General features: G+C 21.8%; 1 protein-coding gene across 4 annotated transcripts in view; it reads right to left on the bottom strand.

Moving 5' to 3' along the window:
* The window catches only part of LOC109595475 (uncharacterized), a 142,262-nt gene that overhangs the window by 46,457 nt on the left and 82,155 nt on the right, over nt 1-13,650 (bottom strand). For all 4 annotated transcript variants that reach the window (XM_049968005.1, XM_049968004.1, XM_049968008.1 and 1 more), the window contains exon 2: nt 4,642-4,926. In XM_049968005.1, the coding sequence (XP_049823962.1) occupies nt 4,642-4,815 (174 nt within the window). In that variant the 5' untranslated portion in view covers nt 4,816-4,926. The remainder of the gene's footprint in view (nt 1-4,641; nt 4,927-13,650) is intronic.

Below are 13,650 nucleotides of genomic sequence, written 5' to 3'. Positions count from 1 at the left end.
AACAGTTATTTGAAAGCAAGTTATTTTATTTTAAAATTAAACCTTTTGAATACTCTAAATTATCCTTACATTTATATATAATTTATATAATTTTTTATGTTTATATTGAGTTTAATAAAATTTTATTTAAAAATCTAGATAATTTCATTTTTGTTTTTAATAACTCTCTATAAAATAATTAACAATATCCATAAATTAAAAAAAAAATAAATTTCGTTGAAATAATTGTTTGATTAATTTGTGATATGTGATTAATTTTTCAGGTATAACTAAAACAGAAGTGATTTGTCTCTGTTTAGATATTTTTAAATTTATTTTACAATGAGTTCAACTTTTGAAGAGTTCTAATTAATCTAATTATCCTTATATTTTTATATAATTTTTTATATTTTTATTTTTATATATCGAGTTTAATAAAATTTTAATTAATAATCTACATTATTTCATTTATTGTTTTTAATAACTCTCTATAAAGTACATTAATAAATTTGAAAAAGAAACTATTAAAAATATAATTTTAAATAATAAAAAATATAAAAAATAATATTTGTACTGAATTCAGTTTTTTCTTTCAATAAAGCCTATTTAAATACATATTTATATTTATAATTATATTTTTTATTAGAATAACTTGTATTTCAAACATTGATTGACAATATAAAATGATTAATTTTACAGATATATTTAACCAAAGTAGATTTGAAAATGTTTAGATATTATTATTTTAATAAATAAAAATATATTTTGCCACACAGTTGTTACATTTTTGTCTATTGAAAAATAAAAAAGTACACAATATTTTAAAAATAAATTTAAAATTTTTTTTTTTTAATGTATTTTAATAAGCTGCTATAATTATGGACATTATTGTTTGTTAAATTCCTGTATATTTTTAAAACATTTTTTTTTTCACAAGAAAACTCTCAAAATGTTAAATGGAATATTTTTCCAGATCCTTCATGTCACTATTATTTATTTTTCTTATTGTCCAATTTTTGAGTTAATAAATAATTTAATTCTGAAGAGTTTAAAACTGATGTTGATGTTTTCTTAAATTTCAAGAGCCCAGAATTTTTTTCTGGTAACATGAATTGCTTGTAGAAAGTAGGCAAAAAATACTGATTATAATGGTAATTATTTTGTTAAATAACAGTTATTTGAAAGCAAGTTATTTTATTTTAAAATTAAACGTTACAAATGTAAATTGCTTTTCCTGGTACCTACCATCTTCCTAAATTTGACATGATAATAATAAATAAAGGTGTAGATTTAAGTTCCATTATCTTATGTTACTTAGAACAAATTAATATTAACACATTGTTAGTCTTAAAAGATTTTCTCTCTGTTTTGTAGGTGACAATTATTTATTATTGTATTGTTGCTAATATAATATAATTGTAAATGAATGAGGCAAATTACTTTCTTTTTAGTAAATTCTACATTATCAATTTCAAGTTTTAAATTTTAAAAGTAATGTGTAAGGAATAAATTATACTATAAAGTAATTACATAAATTTTATAAAAATAAATATATAATTTAACATTAAAAAATATTAAAATTAATAAAATATGAATTTAAGTAAAACTGAAAAAATTAATAAATTGATATTTATTCTCAATAAAAATTGATAATTCTGGTTTTTAAAATTAAAAGATCTAAAATTAAATTTTAATGTCATAGTAATAAATTTTATAAGCAAGTAACAATATTTTACCATAAAAATATTCTTAATAAAATGTAGCTAATATTTAATTCTAATTTAAACATTGGAATATAAAAATTACAACATAAAATAGTGAAAAATGTTAATAGAATAAAAAAAGTTTATGTTATAAACAAAGGCTAGCTAATCATCAATAAAATAATCAATTACCAAAATCCATCCAGCAACATTCTGGAAATTAACATAACGACACTCGATTAAAAACATCAAAAACATTTTCTCTTTCACATGTTTCCCAACAACAACTCTTTTGTCCAGATGCAGGCAACAAAATATTAATCTAAAAGTCAAATAACACAGGAAATGGACTGCGAAGAAGCGACAATAAATTTATTCAAATAAGGCGTTTAACGCTCCGTCGTTATGTTACCGGCATTGTTTCCTAAACAGCGATGAAAGTGCCGAGAGAATTTGTAATACGGACACGTCCAAATGTGACCATAAACGCTTTTGAACTTGTCGGATTAAATTTCACCAAATAGTGTGAAAATAACTGCTAAATGAACACACAGCAACCTTCAAATGCATCCAAGAAACAACAACGTTAAAAATTCAAATCTCGCCCAAGTTTTAATTAAGTTTGCTCAGCAACGCATAAAGCCCGACTTGAAACAAACAAAAAAAAAAACTGGAGAAATCATTATTTTGTAATTTTTTTGTTGTGGTTTTATAAGGAAGTTTCATTGCACGAATTTGACACGCTACTATTATAAAACCATGTTGAAATTTTTATTAAGATATAATTACAACGAATTAAATACTTAGTATCGCCATTGTTCTTTTTTACACACATTTTAAAACTGTCTTAATTCTGGTTTTTCGACCGTCTGATTAAAGATGATGTAATCAGCCATGTTTGGTTTTGTAATTAATAATTTTATGGGTCTTAATGCATTCAAGTTTTATGTAATTTTAGCTTTAGTAAAACTATTATTCTTCAAAATTTATCCCATATAATTTTTGAGGAGACACGTTAAACATATAACATATATACAATTTAAAACAATTCCTTTAATATTAATTTATAAAATTTATTACAATAAAAAATATTCAATTTAAAATATTCAAATTAAAATAATAAACTATTAAAAATGTTTAAAATTAAATTATACAATCTAATTAATAAATTATTTAAGCAAGTAATAATATATAACAATTTTTATAATATAAAAATTATTCTTAATAAAAAATAGTTAATATTTATTTTTAATTAGAAAAAATTCTAAAAAGTCTTGACATATAAAGATTTGAGTTTAAGATTTTTTAAATTTATTTATTATTATATTTAATTAAAATTTAACAAAATCTAAAATAAAATAATAATTAATCTATTTAATGGAGTAATTTATGTAGTACTTTTTATATAAAAATTATTCAGGATAAAATTAGAAAATTGATCAATTAAGATTTTAATATTTAATTCATAATTGAAGTTTAGTTTTAATATCTAAAAATGATAAAAATGTGAATACATAAGTTTTAAAATTACTATAAACAAAAAATTAATTTAAAAAATTAAAATATAAAATCCAATTAATAATTTTTTTTTTAATATATAATATTTTTAACATAAAAATTATACTTAATAAAAATAGTTAATTAGTTAATTAAGATTTTAATTAATTAATTCCAATTTTTAAAAAAATCTATAATGATTATAAAAAAGTGAAATATAAAAATTTGTATATTCTCCTTTTTTATGTATTATTTTTTATAATTTATTTAGAAAGTTGACTAATTAAGATTTTACTATTTAATTCTTTTTAATTTTACTTTTGGTATCTGAAAATGATAAAAATGTTAATAAAACAATTTTATATTTTCTTTAATTAATAATCACATATTTATTTAAAATAAAAAAAAATCAATTTAATCTAAAATTAAGTTCTAATCAAAAAATAAATTCTTTGAGCAAATAATAATATCTAAGATATTTTAAACATAAAAATTATGCTTAATCAAAAACAGCTAATTAGATAATTAAAATTTTAATATTTAATTCTAATTATAGAAAATTGTAAAAGGGATTTAAAGTTTGTAAAAGAGTGATACATAAAAATTTTAATATTCACTTTTTCAATTTTTTTTTTATAATTTTATTATTATTATTATTTTTAATTAAAATTATAATTTTAAAAAATTGAAAATTGAAGAAACCTAAAAATTAAATATATAATCAAGTAATAATATATAAATAATAATATTTACGTAGTATATTTAACATATTTAATATTCTCAATAAAAAATAGCTAATTGACTAATAAGATTTTAATATTTAATTCTAATTTGAATTTAAATCTTGGTATCTAATCAGTAAATTTTATGATCAAGAAATAATATGAATTTTATAAAAATATGTATCTAATTTAACATTTAAAAAAAAATAAAATTAAATAAAATGTTTATGCCATTTCTTAATTATAGAAATTACATTTCAAGAATTACAAATTGAAAAAAATAAGAATTTAATATGTAATTGTAATTTAAACATTTATTCCTATATTTTATAAAATTTTTAAATATAAAATTATACAAATATATAATATTATAAAAAAATTAAAATTAAATACATATATATCTATTTTAGAAAAACAATTTAAAGATTTAAAAAATAAAAAAAAAATAAAATTAATTTTTATATCATTTAAATAAATTTTTATCATTTAAATCTAATAAATACATAACATTTAAATAAACTTGACATTTTACTTCATTTAATTTTAAGAAACTACAATATTTACTGCGGCAATAACTCTAGCGTTGACCTTTACTTGTTGCCCCATTTCAACTTAATTTCACTCTGATTGATGCACATTTCCAGTGAAAGTATAATTGTCAATTGTCAGTTTTCAGATAATTTAAGTCCTTTCTATTCCACCAACTTAAACCCGTTACTCACACTTTAGCACACACTTACCTTGTTATATTTGTGTCTGCCGTTGTTGGTGTTTGCGGTCCAATTGTCCGTTTCCAATCTGGCCCTTTCGAGGACGCCGGTCAAACTGTCCAATCTGGACCACTCGCGTACGTCGTGGTCGTGGAACGGCGGCACTCCGCCGCCTGAGGGCGCAGCTGCCACCACCTCCATCATAAATCACTAACGGCCGCCTATCCGCTCCGATTTCAGTCCGATTGAGCGCGCGCGCCTGCTCTAGGTTCTCGGCTCTTTCAAGGTGTGTTATCAAGTGCTATTGACATCAACCTATAACGGAAAATATTCAATGTCAATATAAATTGTTGGGCCAATAATCGTTTGCACCTTTAGAGTCGAACTATAAAGTTCAAGGTGCATCATAAAAGATTCGGCACTGATTATACAGATTTATGCCGCAAACATGCACATAAATCAGACGAATTTTTCCTTTTCGTTCGTACATTTAGTCGGTTCACATGATAAACATTAAGTTTTATACATTTTCCATATTCGCATGCAAATAAATGACTATCAAAATTTGCTATTTGGTTGACACTGTAACTGTAAATCCGAAAGTTATGTGCGAAGATCCACGATTTTTTCGACAGTGACGTGTTTTCCACGACAATTTGGGACTTGTTTATTGAGTCACATCTTAACGATGGGTCTTAATTAATTTATTAATGAGGCGTTATTGGCAATTATCCGACTAACATTCGGTCTTAAATTTTAACACATTATAAAATTTGTCTTCGTATGCCAATTAAGAAGTTTTGATATAGCTGTTACTAGTTTCGATCATCTCAATTAAAAAGTCGAAATCTTCACTTTCAGTTAATTACAAATATACTGTTCCAAGAAATTAACACATCTCACCAATAATAATTGATTATTATTAATATTTTTAAAAATAAACGTATGCACTCTTTATTCTTTATTTAAGAATAGGTTTTTATTTATAATTTTTTGAAAAAATCTTAAAAAATTAAAAATTAACAGTTGATGTTTATAAAAAATTAAAATTTTAATTTAATATGACAGCCTCATACTCAAAATTTGGGTTCCAATTTCATTCTCAAAAATTTCATTTAATCTAAAATTAAGTTATAAAATCTAATTAATAAATTCTTTAAGCACGTATAGCAAATAGAATACCTAAAATATTTTAAACATAAAAATTATGCTCAATCAAAAACAGCTAATTAGATAACTAAGATTTTAATATTTAATTATAATTATAAAAAATTGTAAAAGGGATTTAACGTTTATAAAATAGTGATACACGAAAATTTTAATATTCTCTTTTTCAATTTTTTTTTATAATTTATTTATTATTATTTTTAATTAAATTCTATAATTTTAAAAAATTTAAAATTGAAAAAACCTAAAAATTAAATATATAATCAAGTAATGATATATAAATAATAATACTTACGTAGTATATTTAACATATTTAACTATTCTCAATAAAAAATAGCTAATTGACTAATTAAGACTTTAATTTTAATTTTTTGAAAAAATCTTAAAAAATTAAAAATTAACAATTGATGTTTATAAAAAATTAAAATTTCAATTTAATATGAAAACCTCATACTCAAAATTTGGGTTCCAATTTCATTCTCCAAAATTTCATTTAATCTAAAATTAAGTTATCAAATCTAATTAATAAATTCTTTGAGCAAGTATAGCAAATAGAATATCTAAAATATTTTAAACATAAAAATTATGCTTAATCAAAAACAGCTAATTAGATAACTAAGATTTTATTATTTAATTCTAATTATAAAAAATTGTAAAAGGGATTTAACGTTTATAAAATAGTGATACACGAAAATTTTAATATTCTCTTTTTCAATTTTTTTTTATAATTTATTTATTATTATTTTTAATTAAATTCTATAATTTTAAAAAATTTAAAATTGAAAAAACCTAAAAATTAAATATATAATCAAGTAATGATATATAAATAATAATACTTACGTAGTATATTTAACATATTTAACTATTCTCAATAAAAAATAGCTAATTGACTAATTAAGATTTTAATTTTAATTTTTTGAAAAAATCTTAAAAAATTAAAAATTAACAATTGATGTTTATAAAAAATTAAAATTTCAATTTAATATGAAAACCTCATACTCAAAATTTGGGTTCCAATTTCATTCTCCAAAATTTCATTTAATCTAAAATTAAGTTATCAAACCTAATTAATAAATTCTTTGAGCAAGAATAGCAAATAGAATATCTAAAATATTTTAAACATAAAAATTATGCTTAATCAAAAACAGCTAATTAGATAACTAAGATTTTATTATTTAATTCTAATTATAAAAAATTGTAAAAGGGATTTAACGTTTATAAAATAGTTATACACGAAAATTTTAATATTCTCTTTTTCAATTTTTTTTTTATAATTTATTTATTATTATTTTTAATTAAATTATATAATTTTAAAAAATTTAAAATTGAAAAAACTTAAAAAATAAATATATAATCAAGTAATGATATATAAATAATAATACTTACGTAGTATATTTAACATATCTAACTATTCTCAATAAAAAATAGCTAATTGACTAATTAAGATTTTAATTTTAATTTTTTGAAAAAATCTTAAAAAATTAAAAATTAACAATTGATGTTTATAAAAAATTAAAATTTCAATTTAATATGAAAACCTCATACTCAAAATTTGGGTTCCAATTTCATTCTCCAAAATTTCATTTAATCTAAAATTAAGTTATCAAATCTAATTAATAAATTCTTTGAGCAAGTATAGCAAATAGAATATCTAAAATATTTTAAACATAAAAATTATGCTTAATCAAAAACAGCTAATTAGATAACTAAGATTTTAATATTTAATTCTAATTATAAAAAATTGTAAAAGGGATTTAACGTTTATAAAATAGTGATACACGAAAATTTTAATATTCTCTTTTTCAATTTTTTTTTATAATTTATTTATTATTATTTTTAATTTAATGATATATAAATAATAATACTTACGTAGTATATTTAACATATTTAACTATTCTCAATAAAAAATAGCTAATTGATTAATTAAGATTTTAATTTTAATTATTTGAAAAAATCTTAAAAAATTAAAAATTAACAGTTGATGTTTATAAAATTTTAATTTAATATGACAGCTTCATACTCAAAATCTGGGCTCCAATTTCATTCTCCAAAAATTCCAAAAATGTCAAAGTTAATACAAATTATTTGTATTAACTTTAACTATGTACTATTTGCTTGAATAGAAAAATGTATTTATAAAATTATAAATGTTGTGTTAATTTCTTGGAACAGTGTATATGCAAAGGCTTCGCACACATTTGCAGAGACAATGAACAGGATCTCGGTTGATTGGGAGGCAAATCGGTGATTAAAAATCGATTCGACGCTCTGTTTTATTATGTTCTTTCAGGATTTCAGCGTAATTATCCACTAGAATACTCGATAGTGGATCTAAAGGAAGTCACTAATTGGTTTAGCTCAAATTGGTTTCTCGTTATATAATTAAATGCGGGATTGTATGCGAATGGAAAGGGCAATTTCAAGTCTTATGTTTAAGGATTGATTTAAAATATAGTGTTGGGAAATTTGATTGTTATTAATTACGTACATTGAATGCAGTGGGTACTACAAGCAACATTGTATTTTGAATCTTAATTTTATACAAACGAGTTATTAAAGCGTGTTTTACAATTCCAGCAGAAAAATAATGGAATACCTTTAGCACATTTACTTGAATAATCCAACTTATAGGCACGTGTTCATCAACCGAACAACCACACACTCATTCACTTTTATTCCCTGATAGTTTCCAGATCTGTATCCACCGGTATCACTGAATGTTTTACACCCGACAACTAATTACACGCCGTGCGTTAGATTGCGACTTGCTGAAACTTATGTGGCAACCGATATGTCAGACAGCTGGGCATATCGTCCCACATAGACGGTCGGACAAAAATGGTCAAAACAACTTTCGGCATGTCCATTTAATCGACAATAGGATCTTTTAATTTGGGAGCAGGTGTGTTGTACACACGTAAATTTCGACGAAGCGCGGTCTTTGATGAGCACATGTGTGGCGCGGGTTATGGTAAATCAATGGTTTTTGGCCTTAGGGACGGTTGTTTCGGTTTTGTGATGAAGGTTCGTGATGATTTAACGCGGCCGAGTCGAGTGTTTATGTGGGAAATGAACTCATTGTGTGTTCTCGCAAAAGGTTATGATGGAATATGTCTGATGAATGATGGGAGTTTGGAGGAAGACATAAAATTTTGGCAATGACATATCTACTCTGCCAAAGAATAACGAACACAGTTTATTTCTTGATTAAGTCAGATTTGACTTACAGGTCATGATGGAGTATTTTCAAAAAAAGTTAGACATTGGTGCATGACCCAAAATTTTAACAGACGATATTTTTATGGTTTTAAAATATTAATACAGTTTCTTCTCTTTGTTTAAATTACATTTTTGAAGATTTTAGATATTAGAGGTCACATTTGGGCACATAATTAGAGATGACACTTATAGAATAATTAATGTTGACTTAAAGGCCATGATGAAATATTTTCAAAAAAGTTAAACTTTGGTGCAGACAACGTTTATATATATAATTACAAATACACTGTCCCAAGAAATTAACACATCTCACCAATAATAATTGATTATTATTAATATTTTTAAAAATAAACGTATGCACTCTTTATTCTTTATTTAAGAATAGGTTTTTATTTATAATTTTTTGAAAAATTAAAAATTAACAGTTGATGTTTATAAAAAATTAAAATTTCAATTTAATATGACAGCCTCATACTCAAAATTTAGGTTCCAATTTCATTCTCCAAAATTTCATTTAATCTAAAATTAAGTTATAAAATCTAATTAATAAATTCTTTGAGCAAGTATAGCAAATAGAATATCTAAAATATTTTAAACATAAAAATTATGCTTAATCAAAAACAGCTAATTAGATTACTAAGATTTTAATATTTAATTCTAATTATAAAAAATTCTAAAAGGGATTTAACGTTTATAAAATAGTGATACACGAAAATTTTAATATTCACTTTTTCAATTTTTATTTTATAATTTATTTATTATTATTTTTAATTAAATTATATAATTTTAAAAATTTAAAATTGAAAAAACCTAAAAATTAAATATATAATCAAGTGATGATATATAAATAATAATACTTACGTAGTTATATTTAACATATTTAACTATTCTCAATAAAAAATAGCTAATTGACTAATTAAGATTTTAATTTTAATTTTTTGAAAAAATCTTAAAAAATTAAAAATTAACAGTTGATGTTTATAAAAAATTAAAATTTCAATTTAATATGACAGCCTCATGCTCAAAATCTGGGTTCCAATTTCATTCTCCAAAATTTCATTTAATCTAAAATTAAGTTATAAAATCTAATTAATAAATTCTTTGAGCAAGTATAGCAAATAGAATTTCTAAAATATTTTAGACATAAAAACTATGCTTAATCAAAAACAACTAATTAGATAACAAAGATTTTAATATTTAATTCTAATTTTAAAAAATTGTAAAAGGGATTTAACGTTTATAAAATAGTGATACACGAAAATTTTAATATTCTCTTTTTCAAAATTTTTTTTATAATTTATTTATTATTATTTTTAATTAAATTATATAATTTTAAAAAATTTAAAATTGAAAAAACCTAAAAATTAAATATATAATCAAGTAATGATATATAAATAATAATACTTACGTAGTATATTTAACATATTTAACTATTCTCAATAAAAAATAGCTAATTGACTAATTAAGATTTTAATTTTAATTTTTTGAAAAAATCTTAAAAAATTAAAAATTAACAGTTGATATTTATAAAAAATTAAAATTTTAATTTAATATGACAGCCTCATACTCAAAATCTGGGTTTCAATTTCATTCTCCAAGTTCTCGAGTGTTTATATGGGAAATGAACTCATTGTGTGTTCTCGCAAAAGGTTATGATGGAATATGTCTGATGAATGATGGGAGTTTGGAGGAAGACATAAAATTTTGGCAATGACATTTCCACTCTGCCAAAGAATAACGAACACAGTTTATTTCTTGATTAAGTCAGATTTGACTTACAGGTCATGATGGAGTATTTTCAAAAAAAGTTAGACATTGGTGCATGACCCAAAATTTTAACAGACGATATTTATATGGTTTTAAAATATTAATACAGTTTCTTCTCTTTGTTTAAATTACATTTTTGAAGATTTTTGATATTAGAGGTCACATTTGGGCACATAATTAGAGATGACACTTATAGAATAATTAATGTTGACTTAAAGGCCATGATGAAATATTTTCAAAAAAGTTAGACTTTGGTGCAGACAACGTTTATATATATAGTTACAAATACACTGTTCCAAGAAATTAACACATCTCACCAATAATAATTGATTATTATTAATATTTTTAAAAATAAACGTATGCACTCTTTATTCTTTATTTAAGAATAGGTTTTTATTTATAATTTTTTGAAAAATTAAAAATGAACAGTCGATGTTTATAAAAAATTAAAATTTTAATTTAATATGACAGCCTCATACTCAAAATTTGGGTTCCAATTTCATTCTCCAAAATTTCATTTAATCTAAAATTAAGTTATCAAATCTAATTAATAAATTCTTTGAGCAAGTATAGCAAATAGAATATCTAAAATATTTTAAACATAAAAATTATGCTTAATCAAAAACAACTAATTAGATAACTAAGATTTTAATATTTAATTCTAATTTTAAAAAATTGTAAAAGGGATTTAACGTTTATAAAATAGTGATACACGAAAATTTTAATATTCTCTTTTTCAAAATTTTTTTTATAATTTATTTATTATTATTTTTAATTAAATTATATAATTTTAAAAAACTTAAAATTGAAAAAAACTAAAAATTAAATATATAATCAAGTAATGATATATAAATAATAATACTTACGTAATTATATTTAACATATTTAACTATTCTCAATAAAAAATAGCTAATTGACTAATTAAGATTTTAATTTTAACTTTTTGAAAAAATCTTAAAAAATTAAAAATTAACAGTTGATGTTTATAAAAAATTAAAATTTCAATTTAATATGACAGCCACATACTCAAAATCTGGGTTCCAATTTCATTCTCCAAGTTCTCGAGTGTTTATATGGGAAATGAACTCATTGTGTGTTCTCGCAAAAGGTTATGATGGAATATGTCCGATGAATGATGGGAGTTTGGAGGAAGACATAAAATTTTGGCAATGACATTTCTACTCTGCCAAAGAATAACGAACACAGTTTATTTCTTGATTAAGTCAGATTTGACTTACAGGTCATGATGGAGTATTTTCAAAAAAAGTTAGACATTGGTGCATGACCCAAAATTTTAACAGACGATATTTATATGGTTTTAAAATATTAATACAGTTTCTTCTCTTTGTTTAAATTACATTTTTGAAGATTTTTGATATTAGAGGTCACATTTGGGCACATAATTAGAGATGACACTTATAGAATAATTAATGTTGACTTAAAGGCCATGATGAAACATTTTCAAAAAAGTTAAACTTTGGTGCAGACAACGTTTATATATATAATTACAAATACACTGTTCCAAGAAATTAACACATCTCACCAATAATAATTGATTATTATTAATATTTTTAAAAATAAACGTATGCACTCTTTATTCTTTATTTAAGAATAGGTTTTTATTTATAATTTTTTGAAAAATTAAAAATTAACAGTTGATGTTTATAAAAAATTAAAATTTCAATTTAATATGACAGCCTCATGCTCAAAATCTGGGTTCCAATTTCATTCTACAAAATTTCATTTAATCTAAAATTAAGTTATAAAATCTAATTAATAAATTCTTTGAGCAAGTATAGCAAATAGAATTTCTAAAATATTTTAGACATAAAAACTATGCTTAATCAAAAACAACTAATTAGATAACAAAGATTTTAATATTTAATTCTAATTTTAAAAAATTGTAAAAGGGATTTAACGTTTATAAAATAGTGATACACGAAAATTTTAATATTCTCTTTTTCAAAATTTTTTTTATAATTTATTTATTATTATTTTTAATTAAATTATATAATTTTAAAAAATTTAAAATTGAAAAAACCTAAAAATTAAATATATAATCAAGTAATGATATATAAATAATAATACTTATGTAGTATATTTAACATATTTAACTATTCTCAATAAAAAATAGCTAATTGACTAATTAAGATTTTAATTTTAATTTTTTGAAAAAATCTTAAAAAATTAAAAATTAACAGTTGATATTTATAAAAAATTAAAATTTTAATTTAATATGACAGCCTCATACTCAAAATCTGGGTTTCAATTTCATTCTCCAAGTTCTCGAGTGTTTATATGGGAAATGAACTCATTGTGTGTTCTCGCAAAAGGTTATGATGGAATATGTCCGATGAATGATGGGAGTTTGGAGGAAGACATAAAATTTTGGCAATGACATTTCTACTCTGCCAAAGAATAACGAACACAGTTTATTTCTTGATTAAGTCAGATTTGACTTACAGGTCATGATGGAGTATTTTCAAAAAAAGTTAGACATTGGTGCATGACCCAAAATTTTAACAGACGATATTTATATGGTTTTAAAATATTAATACAGTTTCTTCTCTTTGTTTAAATTACATTTTTGAAGATTTTTGATATTAGAGGTCACATTTGGGCACATAATTAGAGATGACACTTATAGAATAATTAATGTTGACTTAAAGGCCATGATGAAACATTTTCAAAAAAGTTAGACTTTGGTGCAGACAACGTTTATAGAGTTTTAAATTACTAATACAGTTCCTTCTTTTGATTTAAATTACACAAGTCCAATAATAAATAGAAATGAAATACAGTTTTTTTCCTTTGGATTTGCTAAAATTGGATACATCAAACATAATGACTTCCAATTGATCCCAATTTACGAACTGAAAACCAACT

The sequence above is a fragment of the Aethina tumida genome, chromosome 5 (genome assembly GCF_024364675.1).
Source record: "Aethina tumida isolate Nest 87 chromosome 5, icAetTumi1.1, whole genome shotgun sequence".
NCBI classification, from domain to species: Eukaryota; Metazoa; Arthropoda; class Insecta; order Coleoptera; family Nitidulidae; genus Aethina; species Aethina tumida.
This window is presented reverse-complemented; position numbering and strand designations above follow the sequence as displayed.